The sequence below is a fragment of the Lampris incognitus genome, chromosome 7 (genome assembly GCF_029633865.1).
Source record: "Lampris incognitus isolate fLamInc1 chromosome 7, fLamInc1.hap2, whole genome shotgun sequence".
In the NCBI taxonomy this organism is placed as follows: Eukaryota; Metazoa; Chordata; class Actinopteri; order Lampriformes; family Lampridae; genus Lampris; species Lampris incognitus.
Window position 1 is genome coordinate 50,163,142 of NC_079217.1, and position 17,720 is coordinate 50,180,861.

Genomic DNA, 17,720 nt, shown 5'->3' on the forward strand with positions numbered 1-17,720 from the left:
GTTTCTCTTTTGTTATATATATATAAAGCCAGAGAACCCCAGATGTCTGCTATCAGGGTTTCTTTGCTGGGCCACTCAGATTCCCTTTAACTTGCCTCTCGCCACTTGATTCCAACAACAAACAGCATCTGTGACAGCACGTCACGTGGGACTGTTTTAGACAGTTGTGCTGATTCAAGCAACAGAAGCGCCACTCAGATGCAAGAACAGCAGCTCTAAAGCACATTTTAAACATTAACACCCACTTCCCTGAACTACTAATGGGGGAGGGGAAGGGGGGAGGCAGGCTTCAGTACCCAGCCCCACCCAGACAATTGGCTGTTATTAGCATTTGAAAGGCCAAACCATCGGCTAACTTCTGTGGTCCTGCGGATTCCTGAAAACCTCTGCCTGGTAGCCATTCGGTCATTTGCCGGTGTTTGCAGGTCCACATAACAAAGTTCTGCAGGCATCCGGATACCCCCAGCAGAGACCACACCAGGTTTGGCGGAAGTTTACTTTGTCCGGCTATTTCCAGATACACCACTTTTCACGCCAAACCAGTTTTTAGACCCGTGTACAAACGACACGACTTTACACTTTCAAGTCGTGCGCTGTGCCTACGCCAAAGTCCAATTCCGCGTGCAGGTGATACGCCAACCCTTTCCATTGACTTCTGCGGCGCGCAGTGTCCAAATACCACGGTCATGACGTCACCAGCGAGTTCACCCAGTCCACCTGATGGCGCAGCAACTCCGTCATCAGAATAACGTGTTGGCATTTTAGGTTTCTGCAGACCGCAGAAATGTAAAAATCCTCGATGTTATGAAAACAAAGGTTATGAAAACAAAATGCGCATCTCTCGCTAGAAATGTCGTCCAAACGCATTTTAATGCCAAAAAACCACCGCAAAATGTTGCGTTTTCCACTGAGAATATAAGGAACGTCGGCCATTTTTTTTTCTTTTAGCGGACGGAAACTTGCCAGTCACGTGGCGCGGACGCAGGGTCGGCCAGCATTGGCTGCACGTTTAAACGTTGGTATGAAACGTGGTTTTGCTTCAGCAACGTAGACGTTGTGGCGTTCCCTATCGGCGGTTTGCAGAAATGTAAAATGCCACCATTTCATTCCGGCGACTGAGCTCCTGCGCATCGGGCGAACTGGGTGAACCGAGCCTCGCTGGTGACGTCACGGCCGTCCAAGGTGACGCGTGGTCTGCTCCCCACAGAAGATAATGGGAAGGATTTGGCGCATCGCCTGCACGCGAAGTTGCACTTCGGCGCATGCACTGCACGCGCTTTGCTGTGCTATTTGTACGCAGTGTTAGCTCATGCGGTGTTAGTTTGTATTTTATTATTTAGCTTATGATTTCATTCCTATGATTACAAGCAGAGAGATTATGGTCCTTTCGGAGGTTTCCTTCTTCTTCTTCTTTTGTGATCGTAACAAACAGCAAGTGGAAAACATGTGACCAAGGCTCAGGTGGGATTTGACGGGAGATCGTAGGAGCCAGAGAAGTCACGTGTAGCAAGACTGTCTTACCTCTGTGCCAAAATGAAGTTATGATTTGATTCTTGGACCAAGTCCTGACTTTCTTATGATTGATTTAATTAGCCCCCACCCTCTTTTTGCATCTCTCTGTCTATCTGCCTGTTCTCTTTTCCTCACTCTATGCCACCTCTATCCCCCCTTTGTCTTTACCCTCTACTCCCCCTCCCTTTCCACCCCCACCCCCCATTGATCTCTTTTCCTGTCTCTCTCTCTGTCTCTCTCTGTTTCTCTCACAGTATATTGTTCTCAACTGTCCAGGTGTTTCGTCATTCGAGAATCATCCCTTCACGCTAACAACAGTAAGAGTTTATGCAACTCTCCAACACAACGCTCACACATTCCTCACTCATGACACAATGCATGCAAACACCGACACTTACACACACACACACACACACACACCACTCACTGTACACACCGTAATGCACGTGCGCACACACACAGATACAGACACACACAATCTAAAATACAGACACATACTGTGTGCATGTCTCTGCCTGGTGTTTTTGGTGTGCTTTGAGGAGGAGGGTAGAGAATCACACTGACAGAGAGCAGACAGACCCCTGAGGCTAGTAACGCTGCCTGCCAACAGGAAGGCGGGGTGTGCATGTGTGCGCGCCTCTGTGTGTGTGTCTGTGTGTGTGGCAATGTTGCAAGTTTAGCCAAGAGAGGTGTGTGTGTGTGAGTGGGGTGGGGGGTGGGTGGGGGGGTTAGTGTCTCAAAGTTTAGCCGAGAGGTGATAGTGTCAGATATGTGTGAGTGAATGGCATGGATATAACCTTTTCTAGAGAAAATGTTATGTGTGTGTGTGTGTGTGTGTGTGGGGGGGGGGGGTTGTGGGTATACCTGTAATTGTTTGTTCTCATGTCTATCTACGTGTGTGTTTGTACATGTGGTACATGTGTGCGTTTCTTCGCAACTTATTGTCTGCTCTCTAACTTGCAGTGCCCTACGGAGAAAAAGGAAACGTTTGGGATCCATCTTCGAGTCGTCGGAGACTGGACTGGTGAGCGCACGGCGCGCGCACACACACACACACACACACAAATATCGAAATGTGCAGGACAGGAATGCCAACAAACAGCCAAAGACAGGCGTTTTTGTTCCATATCCAGTGGTGGAATGTAACTAAGTACATTTACTCAACTACTGTACTTAAGTGCAATTTTGAGGTAATTGTACTTTACTTGAGTATTTCCATTCTATGCGACTTTATACTTTTACTCCACTACATTTCAGAGGGAAATATGGTACTTTTTACTCCACTACATTTGACGGCTTTAGTTACTACTTACTTTGCAGATTTAGATTATTAATACAAATTATAAATCAACTAATCATGATATACTTTTACAGGCTAAGCTACCCAGCAGTATATAAAATAATTGAAATTAGCTCCGCATTTACCGGCTGCAACATTAATGTGATGAACACATTATTACATCAAAAATTATAGTCCAACAACATCATATGTGATTCTGAAATGGGCCATTCTGCATAATGAGTACTTTTACTTTTGCTACTATAGCTATATTTTCATGCTAATACTTTTGTAGTTATTACTCAAGTACGATTTTGAATGCAGGGCTTTTACTTGTAACAAAGTATTTTTACACTGTGGTATTGCTACTTTTACTTAAGTTCTGAATACTTCTTCCGCCACTGTCCAGATCACAGATGACAGAAAGGGAGGCAGTTGTATTTTGTTCTCTATCACATCCCCTCTCCTCTCTGGGGAGAACCCATTTCCGATGGGCTGAATTGTGTGTGTGTGTGTGTGTGTGTGTGTGTGTGTGTGTGTGTGTGTGTGTGTGTGTGTGTGTGTGTGTGTGTGTGTGTGTGTGTGTGTGTGTGTGTGTGTGTGTGTGTGTGTCTCCGCCTCCACTGCCTAGAGACTAGTGCAGTTCTAGCAGTGAAGTTCCCAGTCAGTCTGGGAAATTCCACTTCCCTTGAGGGTGCGTTAGGTATGTTACTTCTTTCCCTACAGGTGGGCAGAAAAGCTGTGATTTACAGACCTAATCAGACAATCAGCCCGCCAAAGAGTTCTCTCTGGGATTATGTAATTCAGCCAGTGTTCAAAGGAGCAGATAAGCATTTGACTTCACCAATAAGCCACAGTCTGGTGGAGATCTGGCTGGCTTAACGTGAAAAATAAACCATTCTGAAGTTTCCAACTAAAAAGACCAAAACAGAAGAACCAGCGATCACAACTTCATGCCGGAGGACCAGGCATGCAGTAAATAAGGGCAGGGCTGACCATACACCGGGCTGTATGGCACAGAGAGCCATAAAATGTTAAGAAATCTCATCTAACACAAACGGCACCACAAAAAACAGGACAACTGGGTCTACTTCTCCAAAAGTAAACATCACAATAAAATTTAAAGTACAATCAGTCATTTGTTTCTCTAGTGACCCCCCCCCCCATCAGCGACTGTAGCGACCAATCAGAATCGCCACATCGTTAGCTGTCATATTGAGAGACGGTGGCCCCCAACTAACACAACTAAGGCGTCCGGGTGGTGTAGCGTTCTATTGTGTTGCCTACCAACACGGGGATCGCCGGTTCGAATCCCCGTGTTACTTCCGGCTTGGTCGGGCGTCTCTACAGACACAGTTGGCCGTGTTGTAGTGTTACAAAACACTACAATATTTCCTGGCGGCCTGTCCAGGGTGTCTCCCCACCTGCCTCCCAGTGACTGCTGGGATAGGCTCCAGCTTCCCCGTGACCCTGAGAGCAGGATAAGCGCTGCGGATAATGGATGGATGGATAAATATTGCCAACACATGGTTGTGTGTTTAATGAAAATGCTGCTTGCCTGTCCAACGGTGGCGTGGCCAGATGACGGCATTTTGGTTCGTTATCCATTCTCCAGTTTCTTCCTCATCTGACAATAACATGGATAATCACAAAAAACAGAAAAACAACAGTCAGCTAAAATAACCATCAACTAGTCTCTCCTCCCCTCTCCTCTCCTCCCCAGAGCGGTTTACTGAACAATTGCTCCCTGAACCAGGGATAGAGAATGAAGTCCTCCCCATGGTGCAGCAGAGAAGATACCCCAAGTAGGTGTGAGAACGTGTGTGCGCGTGTGTGTGTGTGTGTGTGTGTGTGTGTGTGTGTGTGTGTGTGTGGTTCGGCCTATCTATGTGGATGTGAAAGAGGAAAAGAGATAAAAGGCAATGTGTGCAACTTGTGAATGAGTCCAAGTGGACTGCAGCTTTGATGGTTGTTTTTTTGTAGCTGTTAGAAGTTGGAGTTCAAAGTGTGTGTATGTGTGTGCACGCATGCTTGTGTGTGTGTGTGTTTGCATGCATCTATGTGCATTCAAAGGAGTGGCCTCAGCATGGCTGTGTGGGAGAGGTGAAACAAACCACTCACTACAAAGTTAAATATACCGTGCTGTGTGTGTGTGTGTGTGTGTGTGTGTATGTGTATGTGTATGTGTATGTGTGTGTGTGTATGTGTGTGTGTGTGTGTGTGTGTGTGTGTGTGTGTGTGTGTGTGTGTGTGTGTGTGTGTGTGTGTGTGTGACCTTCCTTGACAATGTAGTCATACCACCACAGTGTGTGTTTTCTTGTGTGTCTTCGCTAACGCAGCTGACATAATTTCCCATGAAGGCCCAGAATCACAGAAGGGTCAGAGGTCAGGAGGTCATGCCCTTGTGCTCTTCCTGCTCTATGAGATGGACATAGATAAAGAGACGTGTTCATCTCTCTCGCTCTGACTCTGTGTGTCTCTCCTCACTCTTCTTCTTTTCTTTATTAAAAGAAGTAGCCTGGCTTCCTTTGACGCAAGTAATCTGGTATTTGTAACAGCGCCCACCTGAGGCCTAAAGCACTTGACATTATGCGTAGTCCGAAGTCCAGGACTGTCCCAAATTTCACTTCACTTGCCATTCGCAGGGGTATTGTACAGGTGCAGATTGATGACAGAAGATGTAATCTGATGCCACCTATTTTAATGAAGCCAGGGAGTTACACACGGGACGTTCAAATATAATTTTAGGGTCTTTGTTCACATAGTAAAAAAAAATGGCTAGATAAAAGGTAAGGGGTTCACAACGTCACAACATCCCACTTCAGCTCTGTGGGTGTGAGAGAGGATTTTTGGAGGGAACAACCGCTTCAATTAAAAGCGGCTCGAAATACAAAAAAAACACTTGTATAAATACGGCAGTGGCAGCTTGTATTGATAAACACAAACAGTATTATACACCACTCTTCATAGTCACACATGAAAATACACCGAGAAAACACAAAAATAAAACGATCTCTATTACACTGTTGTATTAGCATTAGCCTATTAGCTTGAAGTCTACAACAGCGAAATCAATTAGCTAACATTGTTCTTATGCACAAACATACAAAGTTATACAAAAAAACAAAGCACAACTCTTACCGTTTGATTCACATTGGTAAACGGTTTTAACAAACCTCAAAGGTTGAAAGATCTTATGGCGGACAAAAAACCCTCGCCATCATCTGGTCTGCAGTCCATCTCCTCCTCTGCTCTGCATGGTCCTTAAAAAACAACAAAAGCAAAATGTGGCCACAACTAACTTTTTTTTATTGATCAATAGAACATTTTACAGAATAATAGATGGCTGGATTGCTTTTGTTTTGTAAATTTGTTAACATATCAGTCTCGATAAGAGCGAGTTTTCCCCTCGGCTTTTCCATCTGAAGCTTGCATCTTGCTCGAAGCCATCGCGGAACTGCATGAGATTGGCAGAACTTCCTAAAAATTATTCCGCAAACTCTTTTTCGAAAAGTGGGTCACAACTGCGATCTTTTATTTCCGCACCTTTGTCCGATTGTCGTTTAACATTTCGTTCTTGTGAACACAGATCGGCAATGAGAACTTCAGTGTGAACAGCGGCTGCTAAGGTCGAGCCGTCCTCCAACATGGCGGAGCTGCTCGTTGTCAGTAAAAAAGTCACGCGATTGAGAATAACCCATTGGCTCATTTCTCTCAAAACAAAGCTTATTAGTTTAAAAAGTTGGGTAAGTTATTTAATAAATAAACTGGTATGTAAACACTGTTTTGATATTTTTATACCTTTATCCATAATTATTCTTAGTTGTCTCCTGAGCGATCCAGTCCTCATTAATACTCATGACTTGACCTTTGAGTGACAAGCAAAAGCAAGCGTTAGCAGTGAGGGTGGGCGTGGTTTCGTCTATTGAGGTTTGATCTGATTGGCTGTATGTAAAGGAACGCTTTTTTAAACGCTTAAAAAGATGATTAAAGTAATACGTGATGTTAGAAAAATATTAGCGTTTCAAATTAATGCCAACTTTAACACAATATGTGAGCCCCAACTCTGGCAGACCTCTAGGTCTTATGGTGCACTATAGCGTCAGACACAAGGCCGTGTTGATCTTAACACTTACGTATTGATCAACCAGTGAGGCAGTTTCCTAGTTTTCTGCACAGGTCATGTAGTAAGTCCTGCTGGATCCTTTCTTCTACACTAAACACATTATACTGGCGGGGGGACTGTGATTTTAACTGCTAGGTGACGTTGTTACTGAATCTGGTCGAGTGTGTGTGTATGTGTGTGTGTGTGTGTGTGTCTGTGTGTGTGTGTGTGTCCATAAGTGGACAAGTGGTTGAACAGCTGTTGCAGAGATAAGGGAGAAGGAGCCGCATGTTCTTGACTTTGTCTCCCTTTGTTTCTCTCTCTCTCTCTCTTTCTCTCTCTCTCTTGCTGTCTCTTGCTCTCTCTTTCGATTTCTCTCTCTGTCCCCATCTCGCTCTATCGATCTCTCGCTCTGCCCCTCTTTCTGGCTCTCATCCAACGTGCCCCCCCACCTCCCTGCCCGCCCGCCCGCCCAGGACTGTGGGATTTTCGAATGCAGGATGTCGTATGTTTATCTGCTTATGTGTGTTTGAGCCAGAGGAAGTTATTGTAATCCCCACTGCCTGATGTGCACAAGTGTGTTTGAACGTATGAGCACGGCGTGCGTGTGTGTTACTGCGGGTGCGCTTGTTTTACATACTGTATGTATGAAATCAACGATATTCCCACATGCTCTAATTGGCTCCTGCTTTAATCCCTTTTTTTTTTGACGTGCAGGTTATATGTTGATGGTCCATTTGGCAGTCCTTCCGAGGAGGTGTTCAACTATGAGGTCAGTCTGTGTGTGGCTGGTGGGATCGGAGTCACGCCATTCGCCTGTGTGCTACATGCTCTGCTGTAAGTGGCCGTCTGCCCTGTCCGTCATATCTAGAATACAGCCGGTGTGGTGTAAATCGTGATATGCTGTCTGAATGACAATCAGATCGAACTGTTATAGTGCTCCAATGCTGTGCCGTGAAACCGAACCGTCTTTCTTTCTCACCGTCTTACTTTGTCTCTTTTATCGCTTCCTCTCGTTCTTTCTCCAGGGATGGCTGGATGGGGTTCAGGTTGAGGAGACTGTACTTCGTGTGGGTCTGCAGGGAGCTCCAGTCTTTCTACTGGTTTGCTGAGCTGCTGTGTGCCCTGCATCATAAGGTCAGGATGAACTGTGTTCATGGACTTAAAACATATGGGACAAGACAATCACAAAGAACACACGCCGTATCCTTAATCAGTCACATCATGAGTAATAAAAGTATGACCTAAAGCACCATCTGTTTGTGCATAAAGTGAACTCAAAGTGAATTCAAGTACGGCCTTACATGGAGGGAGGGCTGCAGACTACCACATGACTCCTCCGATACATGTGGAGTTGCCAGCCGCCTCTCTTCACCTGACAGTGAGGAGTTTCACCAGGGGGACATAGCTCGAGGGAGGATCACGCTATTCCCCTAGTTTCCCCTCCCCCCTGAACAGGCGCCCCGACCGACCAGAGGAGGCACTAGTGCAGCAACCAGGACACATACCCACATCCGGCTTCCAACCCGCAGACACGGCCAGTTGTGTCTGTAGGGACGCCCGACCAAGCTGGAGGTAACACGGGGATTCGAACCGGCGATCCTTGTGTTGGTTGGCAACGGAATAGACTGCTACGCTACCTGGACGCCCCCCTTAATCACTAAACTTAATAATAACAAAGCAATAAAATAAGCAAAAGAATAGCAAAATAATAAAAGTGGACACTGGGACAGCGCTGCATGCAGAAGCAAGCGAGACATCATATCCAGACACCACCACCCAATGGCTCCACCGTGTGCACCACCCTCATCAGACGTTCACTGAGCTGTGGCGGTAAAGAGGGTGTGGAATAAAGAGCTGTGCGTATGACAGCTGTCGTTTATGAAGGTCCGTGCACATCATTCCCATGGACAAAGAGACGGCCCGTCTTGAGGACGATGCGTTACCGAAGCTGCCATCATGAGAACTGATCGTCAGGTTGTTCTGACATATAAAACGCTTAACAGCTCAAAGCGTTTCAGTTTAGCTTGGGAAAAAATAAGCTTTTATTGTTTTGCAAATGCATCTTGGAGTCTGAGGAGCTGTTCACTCTAATTGCTTAAAGAAATTAATTAGAGTGTGCCCCCCCCCCGCACTACGCCCACACCTTGATATTGGTAATAGGCAAATAAGCAAAGTGATTATTTTAAATGCAGGATCAGGGACACGTAATTACGGATAATCGGGGGGCCTGTTAGCTCGTATGGAAACGTGGGATTTCTGGAGAAGGTTTCCAAATTTCATTTGAAACTGAGTGGTGGTTACTAAGGGTATGCAGAGGAAGGACCTACAGGTGGATTCATTCCTCCGTGTATGAGGTCTATTTAAAGGTGTGTGCTCTGGAAAATGACAGTATTCTTCCCTTATTAAATACCACAACCTGCTGATGCTTCAAGGACTCAAATGAGCCTGGTGAGGTGCAACGTCAAGGGCTTGCTTGGGAGTTTGTATAGAGTTGCACCGCCATCTGGTGGCCGCTAATGATTCCCCCCCCCCCAACTTTCCTTACGGACAGTTTGGTCAAATACAGTGATTTGTTATACAACCTATTGTAAGGACCACGGGTCAATAGGCTCACTAGCCCTTGGCTAACAGGTCGGACCCTCTAGTCGACGGGTTAACGTGGTCGGCCGTGGTGCGGGAGACCAGGGTTCGCGTCCCGACTGCGGCGGTTCCCGGCTGCCCCCTGAATTCGTCACACCAGGCGCAAGTATCCACTCTGAGAGCGACAGAGAGAAATTCACTTGTGTTTGAATGTCTGAATGGCTGGTGATCAGTCAACAAACCAGTCAGTCAGCCGACCATTGAAGCAACTTACTTCCTGTAACACGTTTCACAGTCGGAGAAGCTTTTGTAACTTTGTAACTGATAAGAGGAAATAAAGGGGGATTGGGGTGTTGGAAGCATCCCCCATGTTAACAACATGACAAAAGGATGCTCGCTGGGACACTCGGAGAAAAACGAGTCTCTCCTAAACAACAACAGCTGAATAAACGATAACTGGCAGCATCCGTTAAAAAAACAACTACTGTCTCTGTGTTTGTGTTTCCCGTTCAGCTGTGGCAGGAGAACAGGCCAGACTATCTGAATCTGAAACTGTACGTCAGCCAGCCGGCCAGCCTGCAGGTAGGAAGCAATCACATTCATCTATCTACCTTGTAATCCCTCCATTTTTTTTCCGTCCGTCCAAGTGTTCGTCTGTTCACCAGTTTGTCAGCCGACTCATCGCTCCCCTCCATATGCTCGTTTTACTACGTCATTTCATACATCCATGCATCCATCCATGCATCCATCTGTTCATCCAATCCACCTATCCATCCATCTTGCCATCCAGCCAACTTTTTAAACTCATACCAGCAGAGGGCAGTCTACACCATACAGATAAAAACACTCCTATGTATAATGATGTATAATGATAAAGGCATTAGCTTTAATTTTAGAGAAATATGGTGTACCGAGGACTGATGGGATTTTGTACTGTTATTTTATTTTGCAGACCTATTGGTCTACTATAGCCGTCATACACAATCTCATTACAAACATAAACTCATTACAATCATGCGATGCAAAGATGCCCAACATACAGCATCAAGTGTATGACAAATCATAATTCAACAGCAATCTCCCATTAACCACAGTGGACTGCTAAACAATTAATGGACAAATTCATACAAATTCGTAAATAAAAGAAGGTTCAATAATCACCATTGCCTTTTGGCCATCACGACTGTCGCACATAAAAGCCAGGGGTGCATTGACTTTAACAGAAGCAGTTAATTGAGAGACGGGTGATAGCCTATCTCTGAGCTCATCACCGGTTGCTGCACTGCTGAGAGAGAAGCCAATTAAGAGTCTCAGAGGGAGGGAAACAGGAAAAGCTCTGCCATAGGCTCCCCCCAACACTGACATGACAGTGTTGTGGAGGTCATCACAACACTGAGAGTACGGCCTCAAAACTGCATTTATTAACGAATCAAGGACACCGTCTCGTACCGAATCCATCGCTCACTTGTTTTGTGATTCTCTCGCTCTCTCTTTCTCTCTGTCCATTTCTGTGTTTGGAAGTTGTGTTTGTATGTAAGTATGTGTGTTCGTGACAGCACACTGTGGGTTCTCCTGGGGGTGAGACAGGTTCTGTTTCAGCAGACCAAGCTCGGGATTTCAGCTGCACATCCTCTCTTGGCATCTTCTGAATAGGATTTCAGTCAACACAACTCTTCAGTCTACATAAGCTGATGCTGGTTTGGAGGATTGTCAGGCTGTACCACAGCATGTTCATTGGCGACAGGCGTGGGTGCAAGTCCATGAATACTGGGATGGCATCCAGCGCTTTACCTGTGTCCCCATCCACGGGGTTAGGGGTTTGTGTCAGGAAGGGCATATGACGTAACATTTTGCCGAATCAGTATGCGGAGTGACAAGACCATACCGGATCAGTCGAGGCTCCATAGCGGATCGGGCGAGGCCCGGGTTAACAATAATGACCGTCGGTGCTGTGCCCTCACAGGGTACTGATGGAAACTATGAAATCCGCTGTGGTGACCCCTGAGAAACAGGGAACAAGCCGAAAGCAGAATCAGAATCGGAATCAGATACACTTCAGCTGTTATTTCATTTAATGCACTTGCACACATGAAATGAAATGGGACATTGTTTCCCCCGGCCCACAGCAGTGCAACACAAAGACAAAAACACATATCCAACAACTACAAGAACACATATATCCAAACTAACATGTTTATCTAAACTTAGCAGAAAAAAAAAATCACTGTCCAGGAGAACGACCACCAGCCAGGGATGACTGCCGGTCTGCATGGGCTAGCAGTTAGCTTAGCCTGCCCCGCTTCTACGTCCTGTCAGATCGCCCTCAAATCAAATCGAAATCAAATCAATTTTATTCGTATAGCCTAATATCACAAATTAGAAATTTGCCTCAGTGGGCTTAACAGCAACTCAACATCCTGTCCTTAGACCCTCTCATTGGATAAGGAACAACTCCTTAAAAAAAAAAAACCTTTAACAGGGAGAAAAAATAGGAAGAAACCTCAGGGAGAGCAACAGAGGAGGGATCTCTCTCCCAAGCCAACAGCGTGCAATAGATGTTGTGTTTACGCAATTTACACAATACAACACAGCTCCGGTCAGGGCCGTGGTCCCTAGGCCCACAGGATGCAGCAGACCAGGTTCCCTCAGCCAATCCAACGGTAGCTCTCCCAGCCAGACACCTTCGACACACCTCCCTGCACTCCACACGACAACATTAAAACAGAGTCAAGGTTAGGCGAGGCCGCCACCAGACCGCCCTCAGTGTTATCAGACCTGCCGGCCTGCAAGGGCTAGCAGTTAGCTTAGCCGGCCCCGCTTCCGTGTCCCGTCAGATCACCCTCAGTGTTTCCTCTTAGGGCACAGCTCCAGGCAGGGCCGTGGTCCCTGGGCCCACAGGATGAAGCAGACCAAGCTGTCCCGGCCGTTTCAGCACCAGCTCTCCCAGCCATCAAACAAACACACAAACTTAGACGCAAATGTGGACAATGACATTGCTTGGATGGTACTGGGTTAGGCCGCCGCAAACATCAATTTGCGCTGCCATCTTTCCACACTGATACTGGGTGAGGCCGCTGCAAACGTGAATTTGTGCCACCATCTTCCAACACTGGAAGCTACTACTGAAGAAGAAGAACAAGAAGACCACAGCATCTTCATGAAACAAAATTGAGACTAGAGGATAGTTTTAAATGTAATTAGGTTTGACAGACTGGTGACCTGTCCAGGGTGTCTCCCTGCTGTCCACCTAATACGTGCCGGGGTTGACTCCAGCCTCCCGTGACCCTGAAACGGATAAGGCAGGTACTGGGTATAGGTAATGGGTGGATAGATAGATAGACAATACAATAGCAGCCTGACCCCCTGCCATCAGACCCATTGCTTTCACAGGGCACATTACCAGCTTGCAGATGTCCATTCTCACCAATGAAGCAATGAAGTCTAACTTTAATTAATATTAAATGCACTTCTCGCTCTTTAAACTCGACTGACGGTGAGAACAAAATTCGTTTGCCCCTATTTATCACACCAAACTGTCCAGTTTCATTGGTTTAGAAATAACAAGCTAACACGAGAAGAGTTATTCATCAAGTCATCAGGAATAAAGATCATGTAAATGTAATAGGGATTTGGCGTTAACAGGCCAGGTACTTGTCAAAGTGTGAAAACATATCCCCAGCCGTGCTACATCACAGCTGGTACACTTATACAGTACCTGTTTAGACGGACCGCTCCTCGCTTGGTTACCCCATGAAAGTGGTATTCCGTGATGCCTCCTCAGTGAGACTGCTGCATATGAAGGCCTTTGTCACACACAGCAAATATGAAACCGTGTCTGTACATTGATACACTGTTACTGCGCCCCCCCCCCCATTTTCTCCCCATTTGTATCCGGCCAATTACCCCACTCTTCCGAGCTGTCCCGGTCGCTGCGCCACCCCCTCTGCTGATCCCGGGGAGGGCTGCAGACTACCACATGCCTCCTCCCATACATGTGGAGTCACCAGCCGCTTCTTTTCACCTGACAGTGAGGAGTTTCACCAGGAGGACGTAGCACGTGGGAGGATCACGCTATTCCCCCCAGTCCCCCCCCCCGATCAGATGCCCCGGCTGACCAGAGGAGGCGCTAGTGCCGCGACCAGGACACGCACCCAAATCCGGCTTCCCACCCGCAGACATGACCACTTGTGTCTGTAGGGACGCCCGACCAAGCCGGAGGTAACACGGGGATTTGAACTTCCAATCCCCGTGTTGGTAGGCAACGGAATAGACCGCTACGCCACCCAGACGCCCTGTGTCTTGACCGGGTCTCCCCCGGTCCCCCCAGGATGTTGATGTTAGTTGTCTTTCTGCAAGTGAGACGGATTACAACGTGCACACAGGAAAGTTGACATTTTGTCAATTGATTTCTGCACATTTTTGATTTATCAAGGGCGACACTGCTCTCGAAGGGTTTTCACCCCATTTGAATTAAAATGCTTATTCGTCGTTGCTTCCTTTGTCATGAAAACAGAAAAATCAAAGTGTGTAGCTCAGATAATTGCTTTGAGGTAATGCAGCTCAACCTTTTCACATTGCTGCTACACGGACTGTTGGTAAAATGGAAACGAGATGCGCCAGTCTTCCTGGAATAATGGATCCTTGATTTGATAATTGACAGGATGTTGCACGTGCTTTATCTTGTGCCTCCGCGATCGAAGCCCTCAACAGGGCTATAATGGGAATTGCCTTGTTTTGATTTATGTTGCAAAGCAGAAACCCATAATGTGAGTCGAAGCCGAATGATCATGCTGCGGTATATCTTAACTGTGATATATCGGCTTCCTGTTTCCTGTTTCCAGGTCATGTCTGAGGAGAAGTACCGCACTCTCAGCTCGAGGCTCCTGGTTGGTCGGCCCCGGTGGAAGCTGCTGTTTGATGAGATTGGGAAGACCAGTAAACAGTGAGTGTTAGCAGATCACATGGCCAGACTTACAGCCTCTGACTGGTGGCTCTTGTAGGAAGTTTTCACTTGTTAGCTCCTATGCAAATTTTAAGGAGCACAAATAGATTTAGCAAGCATAGCACTAAAACGTACTTACCCCGGATTTATAGTCTAGGAGAATATCCTGCCTTAAAGAAATATTCAGTGGCAATTCTTTTTCGGTAGGTTTTCATTTGTCTTCCTTCTTTTCTTTTTTTTCTTTTTTTCTTTTTTTTGATTCACATTTGGTTGGTACCTGTTATTATTATTATACCTGACTTGTGTGGTGTAGAACAGGAGGTAACAGCATGGTGGCGCACTGGTTAGTGCGGTCACCTCACAGTAAGAAGGTCCTGGGTTCGAGCCCGGGGGGGTAGTCCAACCTTGGGGGTCGTCCCGGGTCGTCCTCTGTGTGGAGTTTGCATGTTCTCCCCGTGTCTGCGTGGGTTTCTTCCGGGTGCTCCGGTTTCCCACCACAGTCCAAAGACATGTAGGTCAGATGAATCAGCCATACTAAATTGTCCCTAGGTGTGAATGTGTGTCGGCCCTTTGATGGCCTAGCGACCTGTCCAGGGTGTCTCCCCGCCTGCCACTCCAGCATCCCCATGACTCTGAGAACAGGATAAGTGGTTTGGATAATGGATGGATGGATGGACATTTGGTTGGAACAAATTCACTACATGGGCAAAAGTTTGTAGACACCTGAACATCAAAGCCATATGTGCTTGTTGGACATCTCCTTCCAAAACCATGAGCATTGATACGGAAGTGGTCCCCCCTTTTGCTGTTATAACAGCCTCCACTCTTCTGGGAAGACTTTCCTCTGGATTTTGGAACATGGCTGCAGGGATTTGCTTCCATTCACACACAAGTGCATTTGTGAGGCCGGGCACTGATGCTGGGCAGAAGGCCTGACTGACAGCCGGAGGTCCAGTTCACCCCAAAGGTGTTGAATGGTGTTGAGGTCAGGCTGTGTGCAGGTCAGTCAAGTTCCTCCACATCAAACTCAGCAGACCATGTCTTTATGGACCAGGCTTTGTGCACGGGGTATTGTCACGCTGAAATGGGAAAGGGCCTCCCTCAAACTGTTGCCACCAAGTTGGAAGCACACAATTCTGTCATTGTGTGCTGTGGCATTAAGATTTACCTCAACTGGTGGTAAGGGGCCGAGCCCAATCCATGAAAACCAGCCCCAGATCATCATCCCTCCTCCACCAGGCTTTACAGTTGACACTATGCGTCCAGGGAGGTAGCGTTCTCCTGGCATCCGCCAAACCCAGATTGGTCCGTCAGACCGCCAGACTGAAGCATGATTCATCACTCCAGAGAACGTGTTTCCACCGCTCCAGAGTCCAATGGCGGTGTGCTTTACACCACTCCTGACGACACTTGGCATTGTGCATGTTGATCTTAGGCTTGGGTATAGCTGAATTAGCCAAAACCAATAACCAAAAGGGGAGTCCACATACTTTTGGCCATGTAGTGTATATATGAACAGAAAGGGTATACAATCTGGGATCGTGTTTGAACGTCTAATCACCACCTTTGACATATACTAAAATTTGAAAATCCTACAGGGAGTACATTAAAACACAACAGAGATTACAAGTAATACACTGATATTGTTGAGATATGTTACTGTGTGTGTGTGTGTGTGTGTGTGTGTGTGTGTGTGTGTGTGTGTGTGTGTGTGTGTGTGTGTGTGTGTGGTTTCAGTAAGCGAGTGGGAGTATTCTGCTGCGGACCTAAAGGCATCTCCAGGACCCTCCACAGACTGTGTAACTCAGACCGCTACACTGGAACAACCTTCGAGTTCAACAAGGAGTCCTTCAGCTGAGACCAGACCGGACTGCAGACGTGGCCCTACACACTCCATATGCATACTCAATGACAAACAACATTTTGCAAAAATGTTTACATGTACGTTTGGGGCCAGTGACTCATGAATGTACATGTGATGTACATTTCTACATTTTCCGGGCCAATTTCGGATTTACGAAATCCTGTTGTGTTTTTGTTTTTTTGTTTTTTAATCTAAGCTTCAGAAATTGTCCCGTCAACTAATTTCTACTCCGTCTGCCACCCCACCAGAATAAGGTCTTAAAATCAACCAAAGCCTAGTGGTCTCCTCCTGGCCCCCCTGGCCCAGAGTCCCTGGTCTGGCCTTCCCTCCAGCTGTGGTCCCTGCTCCTCCCCCGTACATCCGACTGCTCTCCCAGAGAGACACTAGGCGGTCTCACCCATCAGAGGAGCACGACCCTCCCCCACACCTCAGTTAGTATTGACTTCTCCTATGTCGCCCACGCTGCCGAAGCACTCCTCCTCCGCCGATTAAACATCAGTGTTTGATTTCGGAGCCTGAAAATTACAAATAAGGAGGACACAACCTGCAGCGCTGTAAATGTGTTGGCCGCTAAGCCAACAACCTGTCACGACATAACGCAAACTCCACGTTTCACTGGACGGCGCCGCATTTGGAATTTGTTTATTCAGGACCACAGCCGAAAGGCCGTTACCTAGGTTAGAAAGAAACAGGGTGGCGATAAAAGGACAAATACGTCTGGTCCCACGAAATAGCAGCGGTGCTGTAAAGCGCTTTCTGTGTCGGCCCGTTTGGTTCAAACAGAATCCGAATCAGGTTTACTGGCCATGTGGGTTTGCACATACATGGAATTGACTCCGGTCTCGTGGCTCGCGCGGTGTGCTTAACATAGAATAACAACACAACAATCTGCAGATGTTAAACACAAGGATGGACTGTGCACAGGTGAAATAAGAGGCGGTGAAAAGTGCAGTGGTGCAGAGACTATACAGTGTACTCCATAGACTGGACTCGGCCTTCTACACCCTCGGCTTGTTTTTGCACCATGTTGGACGAGGAGACCCGAACTAAGGTGCAGTTTGTAAGCATGATGCAGGCCTCACCTGTATCGGTGGTGACCTGCTTTCAACAGAGCAGAGAGTGGAACAAAGATGGATGCAAAGTAGCAACTCAATGCAGTCTTCTTTTTCTTTTCTTTTTCTTTAGTTATTACACCATCCCCAAATTGTTCCACTGGGGTTTTTTTCCCAGGCATCACTAATTTTTAATGAAAAAATAACTCAATTTATTTATATGTTGAAAATGATTTGTTATATATATTCCGAAGAAACTTGCTACGAGGCTTTGAGCATTTCTCCAGGCAAGTCGTGAGCTGCAGCATCCTGCCTGCCAGCTCTGCTGCACAACCGGACCGGATCAGAACTGCTGGGCCTTCACGTCGATGGAAATGTAGTGT

The 17,720-nt window shown here is 46.7% G+C and overlaps 1 protein-coding gene across 1 annotated transcript in view; it reads left to right on the plus strand.

Annotated features, from left to right (window-relative positions):
• LOC130115751 (NADPH oxidase 4) overlaps window positions 1–16,621 on the plus strand; it is a 47,813-nt gene extending 31,192 nt beyond the window's left edge. The window contains exons 9-16 of the mRNA XM_056283566.1: window positions 1,767–1,829; window positions 2,476–2,536; window positions 4,515–4,596; window positions 7,614–7,733; window positions 7,925–8,033; window positions 9,993–10,061; window positions 14,321–14,421; window positions 16,159–16,621. Coding sequence (XP_056139541.1) covers window positions 1,767–1,829; window positions 2,476–2,536; window positions 4,515–4,596; window positions 7,614–7,733; window positions 7,925–8,033; window positions 9,993–10,061; window positions 14,321–14,421; window positions 16,159–16,279 — 726 coding nt within the window. The 3' untranslated portion in view covers window positions 16,280–16,621. The remainder of the gene's footprint in view (window positions 1–1,766; window positions 1,830–2,475; window positions 2,537–4,514; window positions 4,597–7,613; window positions 7,734–7,924; window positions 8,034–9,992; window positions 10,062–14,320; window positions 14,422–16,158) is intronic.
• Window positions 16,622–17,720: the final 1,099 nt, after the last annotated feature.